The 20,546-nt window shown below is 43.0% G+C and overlaps 1 protein-coding gene across 4 annotated transcripts; it reads left to right on the forward strand.

Moving 5' to 3' along the window:
* The first annotated feature begins 314 nt into the window (after positions 1 to 314).
* LOC127986950 (pyruvate dehydrogenase E1 component subunit beta, mitochondrial) lies at positions 315 to 20,257 on the forward strand. Of its 4 annotated transcripts, none has more exons than XM_052589216.1 (10): positions 317 to 414; positions 512 to 571; positions 13,417 to 13,527; positions 13,612 to 13,674; positions 13,760 to 13,795; positions 13,878 to 14,163; positions 14,241 to 14,351; positions 18,972 to 19,063; positions 19,335 to 19,476; positions 19,837 to 20,257. In XM_052589216.1, exons 1-10 carry the CDS (start codon positions 337 to 339, stop codon positions 19,980 to 19,982), a joined length of 1,125 nt encoding a protein of 374 aa, XP_052445176.1. In that variant the 5' UTR covers positions 317 to 336; the 3' UTR covers positions 19,983 to 20,257. The 4 variants fall into 4 exon arrangements, 3 of the variants coding, with proteins under 3 accessions (XP_052445178.1, XP_052445176.1, XP_052445177.1); XM_052589217.1 differs by having other exon boundaries at positions 13,420 to 13,527; XR_008160999.1 differs by lacking the exons at positions 18,972 to 19,063; positions 19,335 to 19,476; positions 19,837 to 20,257 and adding exons at positions 14,683 to 16,774; positions 17,179 to 18,965 and having other exon boundaries at positions 315 to 414.
* Positions 20,258 to 20,546: the final 289 nt, after the last annotated feature.

The following is a 20,546-nucleotide window of genomic DNA, read 5'->3' on the forward strand; positions in this document are numbered from 1 at the left end:
GCAGGTGGTAGCTCTTGTCCTTGATAACAGATGGGGATGGGGAAGATCTTCTCCTGCTGCAGAGGACATATCTACAGCTGACAGGCTTGTTGAGGTGTCGAAGACAGCTGGTAGTGACTCTGGGTGACAAGATGGCCGCCGGGGATGACATTAGACTCCGCTGTAAGACATCTAACCTTTATGTATATCTAATTTTGAAATGGTCTATAAAAAAATTGCCCTTTGATGCACAATAACAGTCTGACTGCAACTGCCGATCTGTCATGTTTCAGCTTCACTGATTGGCCGCTATCCTATTCCGATTTCACAACTCGCCCTCTGATTGGTTGAAACCGCATGCATAACAGTCTAGACCCCAGAGAGAGGACACAGTCAATCATGGCTTATCTGAGATCTATCCTGCGTTCAGGGAAGGTATTTGTGTGTAAATATGTCACATTAGCAACATAGTACGCTCATTACAATGAGATGAGGGTTTTGAGACTGATATGGCATTGTGTTTGTCTTTCAGAATGCCGTTCCAGCAGTTTTGCGGCGGGAGTTTCACAGGACGCTGCCGGCTGCGGTGCAGGTCAGAGATGCTGCTCTCACCTTAAACAGATGCTGCATGACACTAAACACTAAAGCTTCAGAAAACACCTGTAAATTGTATTGAATATTAGTATGTGTTTGGGTGTGTGCTGTGGTAAAACCATAGACTGTATAAAATTCACCCCCTGAAGGGCAAAATTAGCTAAATACATTTTTTTAACCAAGCTGTAAACGTTGGGCATTTTAACATGGGGAGTCTATGGGACTGACAGCCAGCCTCAAGAGCCCAGTCGATGAATCGCACTTACGTCACAGCAAACTGTAAAAAAAGTAAAGTTGACTTTACGTAAAATTACAAGGTAATTTGCTGCACAGCTTTTTTGAATTTATCCCCATTTTTAATCGAATTAGTTCTCTTAACTCAATTCACTGAGTAAGGTCACATGTCTCCCAACTTAAGATCTTTTGTTCAGCTGATTTAGTTTTTATAGTTAAAAAAACTTTTGTTATGTAATTTCAACTTTTAATGTTATTTTCACTTGACTTAATAAAGTACGTTCAGTTGACTAGAAATGTGTTTTTAAACAGCATCACAAGGTTAAAAAAAAAACTACTACATGCTTGGTATTTTGGTCCAGGTTTTATTTCAACCCAGCAGCAAATAATTGGTAACTTTAGCCATACTCATTCTTAAAAAAAAGTAATCAAAAGAGTAGGCAAAAACATGCAAAGTGTTATCTCATTCAACCGGTCCTAAATACTTTAAATGTTCTATGTTTACCATTTTAAATTGTTAACACAAAACATGTTACAAAACGAGCAATATAAGTGCAAGTTAAATGAGTACGCTGACTTTTTGGGGCTTTAGCCTATTCACTGTATCCACCACAGTTAGGGTGAGGCTCCTTTGTCTGTTCGGTGTTGGCGTGCTTCATTGCACATGCACCAATTTCATGGTCGATACATGATGCTCCAACCTCCAACCCAACTTGTATGCTTGTTAACTTGAATTTAAAAATTGAATTTACAATCAATTCTAGGTTGGTCCAACGATTGTTGAACCAATGTCTTTTCACAAGTTGTGCCAAAATTTTAGCATTTAATTGTCCATTTAGCTAAAATATAATCATTAGTCTAACTTTTTGTGAGTTGGATTTTTTAGAATGCAGTCTCAGGACAACAGCGTCAAGCCGGAAGTGGGCGGAGCAAAAGTTATCTTACTAGGCATAGCACCTCGTAGTGTTTTGGATGGAAATGGCAATTGTATTTATATAACACTATTTACTACAACCAGAGTTGACCAGTGTGCTTTACAACATACTATCTGAAAACAGCAATAACACTTAATAAAAGCAATAAAAGTTAAACCAATTAAGGAGAGAAAGAAAAAAAGGTAACACTTTCTATGAAGCCTGTATTTATAATATATTATAAGGGTATTCTCAATGCATTATAATGAATGCATAATGCATTATAAAAAACCTTATAATATGTTATACCAACTCATGAATAATCATAACAACAATTATAATACATCATAATACTCAGATATTTCCGGTTATAAGTTTAAGTATGATTATTTATAACACACAATGAACACCATATTAATAAAATCAACTTCATTTACAGTATAATAGACTGTATCATATCTTGACATTGTTTATTTAAGATCTGCACGGTATCTTAATACAGCTTGTGAGATGTTGAGTGTTATTTGAGTGTTTCTTTGGAGCTAATGTTAATTAATTGTCAAAACTCGTGAAACATGCAATTTATTTTGAGGCCCCTTTGGTCCATGTACTCACTGAGAAAGCTGGCCATGTTATCCTTGTATTTTTTTTTTCATACCAAAATATGGAATTTGTAAAAAAAAAAAAAAAAAAAAAAAAAAAAAACCTTAAGCGAGAAAAATAGACCTTTCAAGTTTTTTTCAAGACACCACCATTTTAGTATTAGACAAAAATCAAACTGACAAATAAGGAAAAGCAAATATTAATATATCATCAAATTGAATTAACCAGCTGTGAAATCAAAGGACATCTCAAGGACCAAGTACAGAGCATACTGAAAAAAAAATATTTAATACAAAGGTCAAGGAAAGTACTTTTGTTTTCCATTCTAATGAAAATTAAGTTTTATATACAGTATATATATATATATATATATATATATATATATATATAGATAGATAGATAGATAGATAGATAGATAGATAGATAGATAGATAAAAAGATTTTTAGTGCAAAAAAAACTTATTCAGTCTGATTAAAGTGACAAAGGGCTCAAAGAGCAGTTCTTTTATTTAAACTGACTAATGAGGCAGTAGAATGACGTCAGTTCTATGCTGAATGAGGTAGTGAGCAGACCAATGCTGCACAAGTGACTGGTGCATGTCATCGTGTGTTAGTGGGAGGGGGGAGTGGAAGGATTGTGGATGGGGATCTTCTTGGTCATGGTTCTGTGGTGTCTGGGGCAGAAGAGGAAATGGGGGGGGGGGTCAAGAGCAAGTTCAGCTTCATGACAGCCTGATGAATAGGGTTGGGTATTGTTTTAATTTTATCGATTCCGATTCTTATCGAGTCATAGTTTAGATTCCAATAAGATAAAAATCCAATATAAAAAAAAAATAAGTCAAACATTTAGATGTCAAACATGTGTTCTGTCTTTATACAAAGCATCCTGTTGCAGCTGAATAACATGAGCAAAAATCAGCAGCCTACAAAACACTGCAAGAGGAATTTTGCCTGTGCTTTAAAAAAAAATACCATACAAAAACAACTAGATTAATATAAATTTCAAATATTAAAGTGTTTAAGACAAGTAAAAAGCCAGTAATAACATAGGAACAAACAAATCAATTTGCAATATCATAAATAAATACAACTAAACAAAATTTCAGGTACAGAAACTGTAATTAAAAGTTTAAAAACACTGCATAGTTTGCTTTTTATCAATAGAATAAAGATTAATCAATAAAAGTTATTAAATATATTCAATCAAGATCATTGAATGATTTTATTTTGTTCTTTGATTAACATTAGTGACAGGCTGTTGTCTCTTTAAGCAAAAATACTGTACATGTATGTCTTCTTTCTCATCTGTTTACGTTCATGTAAGACAAAAACGGCTGTGTTTATGGTATACTGCACTGTAAAAAAATTTGCCGTTAAATAACAGTAATTTTCTGGCAGCAGGGGTGCCAGTAAAGTACTGTTAATTTACAGCTCTTAACCATTAATTTACCACTCTTATTTTTTAACAGTATTTTACCGTAAATTCTACCATGGAAATTAACTCCACTCCCACTGCTTCAAACAGTTCGAGTTTTTAAAACTAGCATTCCTACGATGTTAGTACTAGGAACTTATTTCATTTGAGTCCACTGAGAAGGAATATTTCTTACACTTAATGTGCAGTAATAAAGTAACTAAATACATGACTTTTACTCAAATCACTGCAGCTCATTGTCAGCTATAGCACACATGTATGTGCTGAAGTAATTAACACAGAGATCATCACTGTATCAGCGACTCCACATTCACTGCCTTTATATAAAACAGCAGAAGATCAGAATTTGTGGCTCATCATTGACTGAAGCACCGGCTCTACTCTCCAGCACAATGGTGAACAACAAAACTACATTAAACTAAACGATCTCTCTTGTGCAAACACACATTAATACAGTCAAGTTCAGTATTTACTCTCATTATCAGTGTATGACTTTGCCTAATTTTTTTTCTATGAATGTTCACAAATATTTTAGTTAAATTAACTTTTTTTTCATTTGGTAAATCTGACGTTTACATTTTACAGTATATTACTGTTTTTCCTTGACTTGACGGCAAAAAACTGTAGAAAAACACTTATTTTTGCTGGCAACCATTAATTTACGGCAAGAAACAGTAGAAAAACAGTTATTTACTGGCAGCAGGGGTGCCAGTAAATAACTGTTTTTCTACTGTTTGTTTCCTGTAAATTAATTACAGTTTATTACTGTTAAATTATGTTTCATGCTGTTTTTTCTTCATCTTAAATCTTTAACCCTTTAAACCCCACAAGAAAATCCTCAGTTTTAAATGAACACTTATAATGTGTGCACACTACAGAGTGTTAGAGTAACACTGAATCAGTGAAGTTAATGAGATAATTCGGTGATTAATTGATGATTGAGCATTAGTGATAAACACCTGCGGAATCACTGAAGGAAAGAGAAATACAAGATCTACAAATGACTTCAGCCACAGCCTTAGATGAAATCAACTGAATAAAAGAATACATAAAATCTCTCAAGATCTGATTAAACAACTACTAAAACAGCTTCACCAGATTCACATTACTAACCAGACTGACTTTATTTCTGTCAAATGTTTACAGAAGAATTTATGGAGAGTTAAATAGGTTTAGGTGGGTTTTTTTTCACTACCATGATGGAGATCAGTGTTTACTTTAGTTGGGCTCTTGAACGTGACTTTTCAACAACTAAGGTTTTTTTTTTTTTTTTTTTTCATGCTGTAACAATGCGCCTTTGGAACCTGTTATAGCAAAACAAAAGTACACAGAAGAAAAAAAATCTGATATTGTTGTTTATAGATTGACAAGAACAAATACTATTATTTCTGATCTAATCTCGTGTCTCTTCTCTTATTGAATATTGATACTACAGCATGAGAAGGAACACTGCTGAGCCATAAGTTATGAAAGACTGTTAAGAAAATTTCACTCATAATAAATAAAAAAAAACCTTTGCTGAAATTTAGACAGAAACATCAAGAATCAGCGTATGAATCACAACAATGGTGACAATCCACAAAATAAATGAACAGATCAGTTATGAACATCACAACACATGCTACTAAAACTTAAAACAAATGCAAAATTATAAGCACATAAGAATTCAAGAAAATAAGTGAACAATTCAGGGGCATAATTTATTCATGCCGCAATGCATGCTGGGAATCATGGATGAGTTTTATCCTGTGCTGGTACCCAGCATGCATTGCATCATGAACCTTTTGATTGTCACCATTGTTGAGATTCATATGCTGATTGTTGATTTCTCTCTTTGAGTGTTGTGGGGACTGCTGCCCGAAATACTTTTTAACTAAAACTAGTCGTTAAATCCATAAATACTGGTTCCTCACACTACTTTTCAATCTTACAAAATTTAAGTGTCATTCACTCAAATATTTCAACACCAAATTAATATTTGATTATTATAGCAACACTTTAAGTCAGTCTAGTAGATCATGTCTGTTAGAAACAACCATAATCTCTTGACTATCAAAATTAATACTGCTGTAACAGATGCATCATAAAGATACAAATACAGCAATAAAACAAAATTTAAAGTGCAAAAGTCAAGGGTCAGGAGCCCAACTAAAGCAAACACTGATCTCCACAATGGTGACGCTAAACAAAACAGTAACATTATCATCTAAATCTCTTTAATTCTCAATAAGATCTTTTGATCTCTGTTCTCTGATCTGACAGAAATAAAGTCAGTCTGGTTAGTAATGAGTGAAGTTGGTGAAGCTGTTTGTTGATCGTTTAAATCTTCAGTTGATTTCATCTAAGGCTGTGGCTGAAGTCAGTTGTATTTCATGTGTTTGTCTTGTTATGTTTTTTTTTCTTCAGTGATTCTACTCATTAACAGCAGCTGTTGATCAGTGTCTGAATTCACTCATTAATTTTCATTCTCTCTGTCAGGTGGACTATATTAGTAAACTCATGTAAGGAATAGTGAATGAGGGAGTAGGGTGTGATTTGAAACACAGCCGCTGAGTGTCGACTTTGAACGTTGTTAATTTACGATATATAGCAGCAGGCTACTTCTCGAAAACGATGAATATTACCCAGAATGCACTGTTTTAATGAAAAACAGTGTTTTACTGTCGAAATTTGGCCGTTTTTTTACAGCGATTTTTAACAGTGTGGTGTAGTTTTCTGTAAATTGTGCTGCGCACAAACAGGGCGCAAATTATTTCTGTTCCTGCACTTAATCGTGTTTAATCAAACTGAAATGCAAATGCAGGAATCGTTAAGCAGAATCGAAATGCATGCGTCTTATCGAATACCCGGTTCTTGGAAATTTGCAACTGGTTCTAAAATGGAACCGGTTTTCGATACCCAACCCTACTGATGAATGAAGCTGTCCTTCAGAAGCTGTGTGGCTGGTGTGTGGGATCACCTGCAGAGGGCTTTGCGTGTGAGGGAGTGGAGAGAGGCACCAACGATCTTCTCTGCTGCTTTCACTATGCATTGAAGGGTCTTTCGGCAGGACGCATTGCAGGCGCCATACCACACAGTGATGCAGCTCGTTAGAATGCTCTCAATGGTGCCTCTGTAGAAGGTGTACATGATGGGGGGCAGGGGCTCTGGATCTTCTCAGTTTGCTGAGGAAATAGAGACGCTGCTGTGATTTCTTGGCTAGTGCTGCAGTGTTTTTGGTCCAAGAGAGGTCCTCTGTGATGTGCACACCCATAAACTTGGTGCTGCTCACTCTCTCCACAGTCATAACGTTGATGGTTAGAGGAGTATGCTGAGTGTGTGCTCTCCTGAATTCAACAACAATCTTCTTTGTCTTCTCCACGTTCAGAGAGAGGTTGTTGTCACTGCACCACCCGACCAGGCGGCTCACCTCGCTACCTGAGGTCATCCAGTCAGAAAGTCAAACAGACAGTTGCACAGCGAAGTGTTGAGCCCCAGCTGGACAAGTTGTGAATGGGCTGTTCAGGGATGATAGTGTTGAATGCTGAACTGAATACTATGAACAGCATTCTGACGTATGAGTCCTTTTTGTCTAGATGTGCGAGTGCTGAGTGGACAGCATTTGTGATGGCATCATCAGTCGATTACCTCTATTAAAAATACCTGCGATTGGATCTCTCATCTCCCTGTGTTTCACTGGTCGTCGAATCGTTACAGAAGGACTCCATCGAAAGAGATCCAGCGGTATATCTGCTCCCATATCCTCCCCAGCCATCAAGCAGGAGAGGAATGGCTTTGAGGGTACTCGCCTGGTAGTGTTCCGTGGAACCAGGGGAGGTCGCTCAGGAGTGAGTAATCGAGAGGAGGTCCGGCAGCGATCTCCACTGTGGCCTCCCGTTGACCCGGGGTTCGGATGGGAGCCGGCGTTTCCCCATTATGGAAAGAGAGGGGAGAGGAGGCGCAAATCGGCTGAGCCAGCGCCGCTGTGCAAGATGGCCGCCAGTCCAGTGCCGCTGCACAAGATGGCCGCCAACCCAGCGCTGCTGTGCAGCATGGCCGCCAACCCAGCACCATGAGGCAAGATGGAAGCCAGCCCCACACCACAGCACAAGATGGCCGCCAGCTCAGCGCCACGAGGCAACATGGCCTCCAACCCAGCACCACGAGGCAAGATGGAGGCCAGCCCCACACCACAGCACAAGATGGCCAGCAGCTCAGTCCACAGCACAAAATGGCCGCCAACCCAGCGCCACGAGGCAAGATGGACGCAAGCACAGCACCACAGTACAAAGTGATCACCAGACCAGCGCCTCGGTCCAAGATGGCTGCCAGCTCAGCGCCAACGCCCAAGATGGCCGCAGAGACGTTTTTGGATTATTTCTCCATGCTGTCAAAGATCCTAGAGATTCCCAAAACTTTTCACGTCACGTCTGCTGAGCCAGGGCCACAGTACAAGATGGCTACCAACCCAACGACACTGCACAAGATGGCCACCAGCCCGGAGCCACTGCAGAGGATGGCAACTACAGTGGACCTTCCAGAGTCGAGTCAGGTGCACGTTGACTTTCCAGAGTTTAGTCAGGTTCCAGTTGACCCTCCAGAGTCGAGTCAGGTGTTCATGGACCCTCGCCTCGGTCCAAGATGGCTGCCAGCTCAGCGCCAACGCCCAAGATGGCCGCAGAGACGTTTTTGGATTATTTCTCCATGCTGTCAAAGATCCTAGAGATTCCCAAAACTTTTCACGTCACGTCTGCTGAGCCAGGGCCACAGTACAAGATGGCTACCAACCCAACGACACTGCACAAGATGGCCACCAGCCCGGAGCCACTGCAGAGGATGGCAACTACAGTGGACCTTCCAGAGTCGAGTCAGGTGCACGTTGACTTTCCAGAGTTTAGTCAGGTTCCAGTTGACCCTCCAGAGTCGAGTCAGGTGTTCATGGACCCTCCAGAGTCAGGGTTAGTCACTGTCGACCTTCCAGAGTCAGGGCTAGTTCCTGTCAACCTTTCAGAGTCGAGTCAAATTCCTGTTGACTGTCCAGAGTCAAGTCAGGCTCCTGTTGACCATCCAGAGTCGAGTCATATTCCCGTTGACCCTCCAGAGTTGAGTCAGGTTCCGGTTGACCCTCCAGAGTCGAGTCAGGTGTTCATGGACCCTCCAGAGTCAGGGTTAGTCACCGTCGACCTTCCAGAGTCAGGGTTAGTTCCTGTCAACCTTCCAGAGTTGAGTCAAATTCCAGTTGACTGTCCAGAGTCAAGTCAGGCTCCTGTTGACCATCCAGAGTCGAGACATATTCCCGTTGACCCTCCAGAGTTGAGTCAGGTTCCGGTTGACCCTCCAGAGTCGAGTCCGGTGCTCGTGGACCCTCCAGAGTCAGTGTTAGTCACCGTCGACCTTCCAGAGTCAGGGTTAGTCACCGTTGACCTTCCAGAGTCAGGGTTAGTTCCTGTTGACCTATCAGAGTAAAGTCACATTCCAGTTGATTACCCAGAATCAAGTCAGATTCCTGTTGACCTTCCAGAGTCGAGTCAGGTGCCCATTGACTTTCCAGAGTTGAGTCAGGTTCCGGTTGAACCTCCAGAGTCGAGTCCGGTGCTCGTGGACCCTCCACAGTCAGGGTTAGTCACCGTTGACCTTCCGGAGTCAGGGTTAGTCACCATTGATCCTCCAGAGTCAGGGTTAGTCACCGTTGACCTTTCAGAGTCAAGTCAAGTCACTGGTGATCTTCAAGGACAGAGTCAAGTCACTGGTGATCTTCAAGGACAGAGTCAAGTCACTGGTGATCTTCAAGGACTGAGTCAAGTCACCGGGGATCTTCATGATCATATGCATGTCATCAATAATCTTCATGAGCAGAGTCAAGTCAGCACCGATCCTCTGGAATCCAGTATAAACACCATGGGATTACCAGAGTTTTGTCCTCCCGTCGGTCTGGCCACATGGATGTGGTGGTCTTCTGCTCTGTCCTGGGGGGCTTCCACCCTGACCACACGGCTGTGGTGGTCTTCTGCTCCATCCTGGGGGATTCCCGCCTCGACCACAAGGTTGTGGTGGTCTTCTGTTCTGCCCTGGGGGGCATCCGTCCCGACCACACGGCTGTGGTGGTCTTCTGCTCCGCCCTGGGGGGCTTCCGCCCTGACCACACGGTTGTGGTGGTCTTCTGCTCCGCCCTGGTGGGCATCACGTGATGTCCTTCATGGACTTATGTTTTTGTTTTCTTTTGTTTTTTCTGTCTGTTTCCTCCTTTGGACCTGGCCCTCCGTCCCTCCCCCTGATCCTCCGCTGGTCCACCTCCCTCCTGGGTTTCTAGTCTGTGTCTGTCGTTCCGTTTCCCTCTAGGACCTGCCCATCGGTCCCTCCCCCTTATCCTCCGCCAGTCCACCACCCTCCTGTACTCCTTGTTTTGTGTTGCACTTCTCTTGTCTCTGTCTCCCCATTTTACCTGGTTGTCTTGTCTCCGTTTCCCCATTTTACCTGGTTGTCTTGTCTCTGTTTCCCCATTCTACCTGGTCCTCCTGTCTCTGTGTACCATGTTATCTGGCCCTCCATCCCTCCCCCTAGTTCTCCGCTGCTCCAACTCCCTCCTAGTTCTTTGTCTGTTTGTTTTCCCTTGGTTTCGGATGGAGCATCTGGCAGCTGCTCCGTGGAGGAGGGGGTAATGTCACGCTGCCAGTCTCTATTTCCCTGAGTGTCCACTAGTGAGCTCACTTCTCCTTAGGCACTTCACCATAGGCACTTTAATTCCTCTAGTCTGGTCCTGTCTTCACAGTAATTGCACTCCAGTTAATTGCACCAGGTGCAGCCAATCTATTTCCATTAGTCTCCTTATGAAAACCTGTCTTTTCCTGTTGATTGTATGGAGTCCTTACCCTTCGATGTACCTGTCTTCTCGTTCCCCGAGATTCCTCTTTCTCACATTATGAGTTCCCATTATGTTTCCTTCCCTTTCTGTTCCCTTCCTTGTTTTGTTATTTTGTTTGTTTGGACTGAATTCTGGTTTTGACCCATGGCATGTTTGACTACGATTTTGGATTACCTCTATTAAAAATACCTGCTATTGGATCTCTCGTCTCCCTGTGTTTCACTGGTCGTCGAATCGTTACAGGGAGTAAGTGCAACAGGACAGTAGTAATTGAAACAGGATGGAGAGGGCTTCTTCGGAACTGGAATGATGGTGTTAGCTTTGAAAGATAAGATTTGAAAGAAAGACTTAGCCTGACTAAGTGAGATGTTAAAAATGTCTGTGAAGACATCAGTGCTACACAGTCTCTCAGTACACGCCCAGGAATGTTGTCAGGACCCGGAGCTTTGCGTGCATTGATTAAAAATTAACATCCGTCCAAAAACATCTACATTTCTGTCACTTTTCAAGTGTTATACAGTATTGTTCAAAATAATAGCAGTACAATGTGACTAACCAGAATAATCAAGGTTTTTCGTATATTTTTTTATTGCTACGTGGCAAACAAGTTACCAGTAGGTTCAGTAGATTCTCAGAAAACAAATGAGACCCAGCATTCATGATATGCACGCTCTTAAGGTTGTGCAATTGGGCAATTAGTTGAATTAGTTGAAAGGTGTATGTTCAAAAAAATAGCAGTGTGGCATTCAATCACTGAGGTCATCAATTTTGTGAAGAAACAGGTGTGAATCAGGTGGCCCCTATTTAAGGATGAAGCCAACACTTGTTGAACATGCATTTGAAAGCTGAGGAAAATGGGTCGTTCAAGACATTGTTCAGAAGAACAGCGTACTTTGATTAAAAAGTTGATTAGAGAGGGGAAAACCTATAAAAAGGTACAAAAAATGATAGGCTGTTCAGCTAAAATGATCTCCAATGCCTTAAAATGGAGAGCAAAACCAGAGAGACGTGGAAGAAAACGGAAGACAACCATCAAAATGGATAGAAGAATAACCTGAATGGCAAAGGCTCAGCCAATGATCACCTCCAGGATGATCAAAGACAGTCTGGAGTTACCTGTAAGTACTGTGACAGTTAGAAGACGTCTGTGTGAAGCTAATCTATTTTCAAGAATCCCCCGCAAAGTCCCTCTGTTAAAAAAAAGGCATGTGCAGAAGAGGTTACAATTTGCCAAAGAACACATCAACTGGCCTAAAGAGAAATGGAGGAACATTTTGTGGACTGATGAGAGTAAAATTGTTCTTTTTGGGTCCAAGGGCCACAGGCAGTTTGTGAGACGACCCCCAAACTCTGAATTCAAGCCACAGTACACAGTGAAGACAGTGAAGCATGGAGGTGCAAGCATCATGATATGGGCATGTTTCTCCTACTATGGTGTTGGGCCTATTTATCGCATACCAGGGATCATGGATCAGTTTGCATATGTTAAAATACTTGAAGAGGTCATGTTGCCCTATGCTGAAGAGGACATGCCCTTGAAATGGTTGTTTCAACAAGACATTGACCCAAAACACACTAGTAAACGGGCAAAGTCTTGGTTCCAAACCAACAAAATTAATGTTATGGAGTGGCCAGCCCAATCTCCAGACCTTAATCCAATTGAGAACTTGTGGGGTGATATCAAAAATGCTGTTTCTGAAGCAAAACCAAGAAATGTGAATGAATTGTGGAATGTTGTTAAAGAATCATGGAGTGGAATAACAGCTGAGAGGTGCCACAAGTTGGTTGACTCCATGCCACACAGATGTCAAGCAGTTTTAAAAAACTGTGGTCATACAACTAAATATTAGTTTAGTGATTCACAGGATTGCTAAATCCCAGAAAAAAAAATGTTTGTACAAAATAGTTTTGAGTTTGTACAGTCAAAGGTAGACACTGCTATTTTTTTGAACACACCCCTTTCAACTAATTGCCCAATTGCACAGCCTTAAGAGCGTGCATATCATGAATGCTGGGTCTTGTTTGTTTTCTGACAATCTACTGAACCTACTGGTAACTTGTTTGCCACGTAGCAATAAAAAATATACTAAAAACCTTGATTATTCTGGTTAGTCACATTGTACTGCTATTATTTTGAACAATACTGTATAATTAGTTGTATTTATAGGGGTTATTATAGCACAATGCTATAATAAGGGGGTTATTATAAAAAAACCCTGGACCTCACTAATTTTCAAAGCCTGGCTACGGCCATGCTTCCAGCCACACCTGTCTCTGTTTTTGAACTGGTTTGGTGACTTTAATGAGTGGTCTGTATGCAGGCATTAGCATGACAATGATGTGGTCTGAGGCACGAAGGTAGGGGAGGGGAAGGGCATTGTAGAAAAGCATCAGGGAGAAAAGCATCATTCAGTAGCTGCTCAGTGAATGCCATTTTTCTTCTATTTGGTTTTTACCATGGTAAAGCCATGTATAATGATAATATCTTGGTTTTAGGACTTCATAGGATTACTATGGCACTTTACTATGTACATTTACTATGTTTTTACTTTGTCTCCATATACATTGGTATATAATGGTTTTATGTGGATTTTGTAATGACACCATACCGTGTTATTTTTTTTTTACATGTTGTTTTTTTTTTACATTGTGTTGCTATGTTTTTTTGGACGTACTATGGTATTTCCATGCTTTTCCTTACAGTGTATTGGGTATCAAGTAAATCTCATTGTATATTAATACAATAATTACTCAGTAGCATGTTTTATATTAGAGTATCATGTGATATATGTATAATTAATAGGATTTTATTGTAGCAGGTAACAGTCCGAGATGCCATCAAGCAGGCCTTGGATGAGGAGCTGGAGAGGGATGAACGGGTTTTCCTCCTCGGAGAAGAAGTCGCACTGTTTGAAGGTGCATATAAGGTTAGAAGCAAATATTTTTATGAAACTTCAGTTATCAGTGATGCCCAAGAATCTTTTTCTAAAGTTGCTTGTGTTGGGTTACAGGTTACCAGAGGCCTTTGGAAGAAGTACGGTGACAAACGCATCATTGACACACCAATTACAGAGGTGAGAATGATGATAAACTTGTCCAAAAATCATCTATATTTGTTGTCAATTATGCTCATTAAAATTTCCTGATTTTTCAATTCAGATTGGCTTCACTGGCATCGCTGTTGGTGCTGCCATGGTGAGTTTTCCTGTAACAACATTGATAAAACAATGTGAAACTCCATCATGTTCTCAAACTATCCCATCACATCCTATTTTAGGCTGGTTTGAGGCCCGTTGTTGAGTACATGTCCTTCAACTTCTCCATGCAATCAGTTGATCATATCATCAATTCTGCCGCCAAGACCTACTACATGTCTGGCGGCCTGCAGCCCGTCTCGATTGTGTTCCGCGGGCCCAATGGAGCTGCGCCCGGTGTGGCGGCTCAGCACGCCCAGTGCTTTGCAGCCTGGTATGGACACGTTCCCGGTCTGAAGGTGGTCAGTCCCTGGAGCGCCGAGGATGCCAAGGGCCTTCTGAAATCAGCTATCCGTGATGACAACCCTGGTGAGTTCCTCACTGTCTGAAGAAGATGATCACAGCAAGTGAAGGCTGCTCTGACTATCATATCATGTCTCTTTCAGTGGTGTTTTTGGAGAATGAGATAATGTACAGTGTGCCGTTTGAGATGTCTGAAGAGTCTCAGTCAAAAGACTTCCTCATCCCAATCGGAAAAGCTAAGATTGAAAGAAAAGGTGGGTGATGTTTTGAGTTTAGCAAGCTGAGTATAAAATAGTAGAAGTAATAGTATTATATCACATATAAAACTATTTTAATCTTTTACCGGATTTCAATTATTCGGACGTTTTACTGAACGTTGTTGTCGGTGGAGCAGCAGCGCTGATCAAACGCTTCAGGAAGCGCAGACGGGGGAATCGAGTCCGGGGCACTTGTCAGACTCAGGAAGCGTGGTTGCCTAGCATCCATCTGGCAAATCTCCGCTCTCCACCAACAAAATGGACAAACTCCTTCTTCTCTCTCGGACAAATAAGTGTTTTCTCACAATCTGCTGCTCTTGTTTCACAGAAACCTGGCTGATTTACACCAGTCCAGACAGCGCGCTCCATCTGCTGGACTTTCCGCTGTTAGAGCAGATCGAGACGCCGAATCATCAGGGAAATCGCAGTGACGGGACATGCTTTTTCATCAATGAAAGGCGGTGTACAGATGTAACTGTGTTAAAGATGTTCAGATCTAGAAGTTCTCTTTGTTAACTCGAAGCTGTTCTATTTGCCACAGGAGTGTCACTCGCTCATTCTGGTGAGTGTTTACATCCCTCCGCAAGCGCACGTAAGCCTGGCTTTACAGAAACTCGCTGATCAGATCACAGAGACAGAACAACAACACCCGGACTCTGTTTTAATCATTTACAGGGACTTTAATGAAGTCAACCTCTCCCATGAACTGCTAAAATACAGACAGCATTTTATACATGTCCCAGCAGAGTCAATAATAAATCACTATTACACCACAATAAAGAATCCATATCACTCTGTTCCACGAGCTGCTTTGGTGCTCTCTGATCACTGCCTGGTTCATCTTATAATGACTTGCAAGCAGAAACTTAAATCTGCTGAACCTGTAGTAAAGACTGTGAAGAGATGGACCAATGAAACAGTCCAGGATTTACAAGCTTGTTTTGACCTCACTGATTGGAGTGATTTTGAAGCTGCTACCACCGATCTGGACCAACTTATAGAGACTGTGACATGCTATATTAATTTTTGTGAGGATATATGCATTCCTACCAGGATTTATTTAACATTCAACAATAAGCCATGGTTTACAGCAAAACTCAGACATCTTCGGGCAGCTGTGGCCTACTGGTTAGAGACTTTGACTAGTTAACCGAAGGGAGCGCCGGTTTGAGTCTCGGTGCTGACAGGAGTTGTAGGTGGGAGGGAGTGAATGAACAGAACTCTCTTCCACCCTCAATACCCGAGACTGAAGTGCCCGGCACTGAACCCCCAGTTGCTCCCTGGGTGCTGGATATATAGCTGCCCACCCACTGCTCCGGGTTTGTGTTCACTTCTCACTGCTGTGTGTGCACTTGGATGGGTTAAATGAAGAACACCAATTCTGAGTATGGTATACCATACTTGGCAAATGTCACTGTGACGAGTGGGGCGGGGCCGAGAGACGTGGGCACGAGGAGTCAGGCCAGGTGTAGTGATTGGAGATGCGCTGCACCTGCGCCCCACCGCCGGTCTCGAGTCCCACGTAGGAGATGGAAGGATATAAAACTGGAGCGACGACCGTGAAGAACGAGAGAGGTCCAGACCTGGGCCATTATTTTATGTTTTGCTTTTTATTTATGCGCACCAGTCATCCGTGAGTGGCTGCTGCGCTGTTTTGTGTTTATTTGTGATTTCTGTTTGATTGTGCGTCAGTTCCCGCCTCCTTCTTCCCGATGAATATGAAGTTTTTATTATTACAGTGGTGCTGAAGCCCGGGAGAAGGAGGGACGCGCTGCTGAAGATCCCTCCCCACTGTGGTGAATCCGCGGTGCCATCGAGCTGGCGAAGAGGGGGTCGCCATGGACGCTCGAGGCGGTGGGCTGGAGCGAGTTGCCGGGGACGGGCGAGCTCGCTGCTGGCCGCCTGCGATGTGGAGGGCCGGTTGCCGTCCGTGAGGGAGCGGAGGAGTCGGCGCCATTCGCCAGAGAGCCGGAGCCTGCTGCCATCCGCCTGAATGGGGAGGAGCAGAGAACAGGGGACTCCTGCCGGCTGCTCAAAACTGGTGGAGCCGTCGCCGTCCACCGGGCGGCGGAAGAGTGTCGTGCCGTCCGCCGAGGACCGTCCAGTGCCACCGCCAGGCACCGCGGAGGAGATCACCCAGCTGGTGGAGGGCTGAGCAGCAGTGTGTCTGGGAACCGGAATTTTTTTATTTTTCCTCTCTCCCCTCTCTCCTCCCTGTCGCTCCTCCTTCCATCTCCTTTTCTCTTGCCTCGTCTGTCCTACCCCCGGGTTCCTGCAGGTCCCCGTGAGCGGTCCCCCCCGGAGGGAGGGGGGGGAGTAGAGCGCAGTCTCGAGGGTACCCTCCCGGCCTGCGAGGGGCGATGGGAGTATGTGACGAGTGGGGCGGGGCCGAGAGACGTGGGCACGAGGAGTGAGGCCAGGTGTAGTGATTGGAGATGTGCTGCACCTGCGCCCCACCGCCGGTCACGAGTCCCACGTAGGAGATGGAAGGATATAAAACTGGAGCGACGACCGTGAAGGACGAGAGAGGACTAGACCTGGGCCATTATTTTATGTTTTGCTTTTTATTTATGCGCACCAGTCGTCCGTGAGGGGCTGGTGCGCTGTTTTGTGTTTATTTGTGATTATTAAAGTTTCTATTTGATTGTGCGCCAGTTCCCGCCTCCTTCTTCCCAATGAATAGGAAGTTTTTATTATTACAGTCACAATTTTTTTTTCTCTCTCCTGTCGAGGGAACACAAAACACGGCCGAAGGAGTAGTCAAGTACAGCGGCTGTGACAGTGAAACTCTCCAAAATGACGTGGGCACGAGGAGTCAGGCCAGGTGTAGTGATTGGAGATGCGCTGCACCTGCGCCCCACCGCCGGTCTCGAGTCCCACGTAGGAGATGGAAGGATATAAAACTGGAGCGACGACCGTGAAGAACGAGAGAGGTCCAGACCTGGGACATTATTTTATGTTTTGCTTTTTATTTATGCGCACCAGTCATCCGTGAGTGGCTGGTGCGCTGTTTTGTGTTTATTTGTGATTATTAAAGTTTCTGTTTGATTGTGCGTCAGTTCCCGCCTCCTTCTTCCCGATGAATATGAAGTTTTTATTATTACAGTGGTGCTGAAGCCCGGGAGAAGGAGGGACGCGCTGCTGAAGATCCCTCCCCACTGTGGTGAATCCGCGGTGCCATCGAGCTGGCGAAGAGGGGGTCGCCATGGACGCTCGAGGCGGTGGGCTGGAGCGAGTTGCCGGGGACGGGCGAGCTCGCTGCTGGCCGCCTGCGATGTGGAGGGCCGGTTGCCGTCCGTGAGGGAGCGGAGGAGTCGGCGCCATTCGCCAGAGAGCCGGAGCCTGCTGCCATCCGCCTGAATGGGGAGGAGCAGAGAACAGGGGACTCCTGCCGGCTGCTCAAAACTGGTGGAGCCGTCGCCGTCCACCGGGCGGCGGAAGAGTGTCGTGCCGTCCGCCGAGGACCGTCCAGTGCCACCGCCAGGCACCGCGGAGGAGATCACCCAGCTGGTGGAGGGCTGAGCAGCAGTGTGTCTGGGAACCGGAATTTTTTTATTTTTCCTCTCTCCCCTCTCTCCTCCCTGTCGCTCCTCCTTCCATCTCCTTTTCTCTTGCATCGTTTGTCCTACCCCCGGGTTTCTGCAGGTCCCCGTGAGCGGTCCCCCCCGGAGGGAGGGGGGGGAGTAGAGCGCAGTCTCGAGGGTACCCCCCCGGCCTGCGAGGGGCGATGGGAGTATGTGACGAGTGGGGCGGGGCCGAGAGACGTGGGCACGAGGAGTGAGGCCAGGTGTAGTGATTGGAGATGTGCTGCACCTGCGCCCCACCGCCGGTCACGAGTCCCACGTAGGAGATGGAAGGATATAAAACTGGAGCGACGACCATGAAGTACGAGAGAGGACTAGACCTGGGCCATTATTTTATGTTTTGCTTTTTATTTATGCGCACCAGTCGTCCGTGAGGGGCTGGTGCGCTGTTTTGTGTTTATTTGTGATTATTAAAGTTTCTATTTGATTGTGCGCCAGTTCCCGCCTCCTTCTTCCCAATGAATAGGAAGTTTTTATTATTACAGTCACAATTTTTTTTTCTCTCTCCTGTCGAGGGAACACAAAACACGGCCGAAGGAGTAGTCAAGTACAGCGGCTGTGACAGTGAAACTCTCCAAAATGGCACAAGGGTGATGCAGAGAAGACTAATTGTTCAACAAAGTCATGAATTTTAGTTTTCTATTGCACACAAAAAGTATTCTCGTAGCTTCGTAAAATTACGGTAGTTTCTTTGCAGTCTATGGGAGGGCAAGAGAGCTCTTGGAATTCATTAAAAATATCTTAATTTGTTTTCTGAAGATAAACAAAGGTTTAATGGGCTTGGAACGACATGATTTTTGGGAGAACTATCCCTTTAAACAGACTGAAACAGACATATTTTGTGAAAATATTTATATATGTATATTTAGTTGAAATGTTTACTATTTTAAAAATGTAACTTTTTCGAGTATTATTTTTAATTTCTACCCTGGGAAAAATCTGTAACTGCTATTGTTAATTGACATTTAATTGACGGACATGAATATTATAAATTAAATTGATTTCTGCAAATGAATGTTATCATTTGATGCAGGAAATCACGTCACGCTGGTGTCTCATTCCCACGTGGTCAGTCGGTGTATGGATGCTGCTGCGGTATTGGCCAAGGACGGGATCGAATGTGAGGTATGACGTAATTTTGTTAATTTGTTAAGTGCCATTTCCAGTTCGGGTAAAATAGACAATTGATACACATTTTAAAGGATTCAAAAGAGCTGCTTTAATTTCATTGTAAATGAATGAACCAGTTTTGTGTTTATTTAAACTGCAGTGAAAGAAATTCTCCAAAAAATTGAGACATTTACATATATTCTCACATTTAACAGGATTTATATATACTTATTGAAAGAACTAAGACTATTTTTAAATTAAATCTTGTCTGTGTTTTCTTCTGTAGGTGATCAACCTGCGCACAATCCGGCCTATGGACATGGAAGCCATTGAAACAAGTGTAATGAAAACAAAACATCTCATCACTGTGGAGGGTGGCTGGCCTCAGTTTGGAGTCGGGGGAGAGATTCTTGCCCGAATTATGGAGGGTATTTTTCTTTTTATATTTTTGAAATGTCTTTTTTTGTTATTTATTTATCAATCAATATAACAAAAATGTTTATTTGAAGTCAATTCCAGTTCAGAATGGAACACTAGCAGACTGTACACTAATAGGGAAGTCGTGGCCTAGTGGTTAGAGAATTTGACTCCTAACCATAGGGTTGTGGGTTTGAGTCCCGGGCTGGCAATACCACGACTGAGGTGTCCTTGACCAAGGCACTGAACCCCTAACTGCTTGTGTTGGAGGAAAAATTAAAAATTAGGAAGTGTGTCATTCCAAGAATACCCATCGCTGATTTCTCCTCTGCATATGGATTCATAATTTCTTTTCTTTTTTTTTATTCAAGGTCCCGGTTTCGGTTACCTTAACACCCCTGCAGTCCGAGTCACGAGTGTAGATATTCCAATGCCATACGCCAAGCATTTGGAGGAAAATACCTTACCGCAAATAAAGGACATCGTCTTCTCCGTCAAAAAGATGTTGAATGTTTAACATAATAGATTTTCCTACCAGGACGTTTTAAATGTGAAATAATTCATGTTTTCTCCCATTTCTGCATCAGTGTTTTGGGAAAAAGGGTTTCCTGTTTCAGCTTGTATGGGTCTTTTTGTAACATGGCTCTTCCTTCATTAAATGTACTAATTTACTCATTTTGACTCCAAAAGGAGGTTTTATCATGACGGTAAAGTTTATGGCTGTAAACAACCAAGCATGGGTATGATGCTTAAATTCTACTGTAGGCTAAAGTAATAAAATGTTATCCAAAATTGTTGTAAGAATGCTTGTGATTTCTTTCATCTCATTACATTTTGCAGTATTGAAATTAAGCGTTCCCTTATGGTTATTCTCAGGTCATTTTTATAACCCTATAAAACTATCTTTCCAATGAAAATGTCGCATACATTAATGTGCAATGAGATAATGACCTATAAAGAGCCCTGAAATTCGTTTAATGCAGCATTTATTAAAATACAGACATTAGATCAATCAAAGCCGTCTGATAACTTCTGTTTTACGGATGGACAGAACAGCAGAGGTCGGTAAATCCAAAGGTGG

This window comes from Carassius gibelio, chromosome B22, assembly GCF_023724105.1.
Source record: "Carassius gibelio isolate Cgi1373 ecotype wild population from Czech Republic chromosome B22, carGib1.2-hapl.c, whole genome shotgun sequence".
Lineage (NCBI taxonomy): Eukaryota > Metazoa > Chordata > Actinopteri > Cypriniformes > Cyprinidae > Carassius > Carassius gibelio.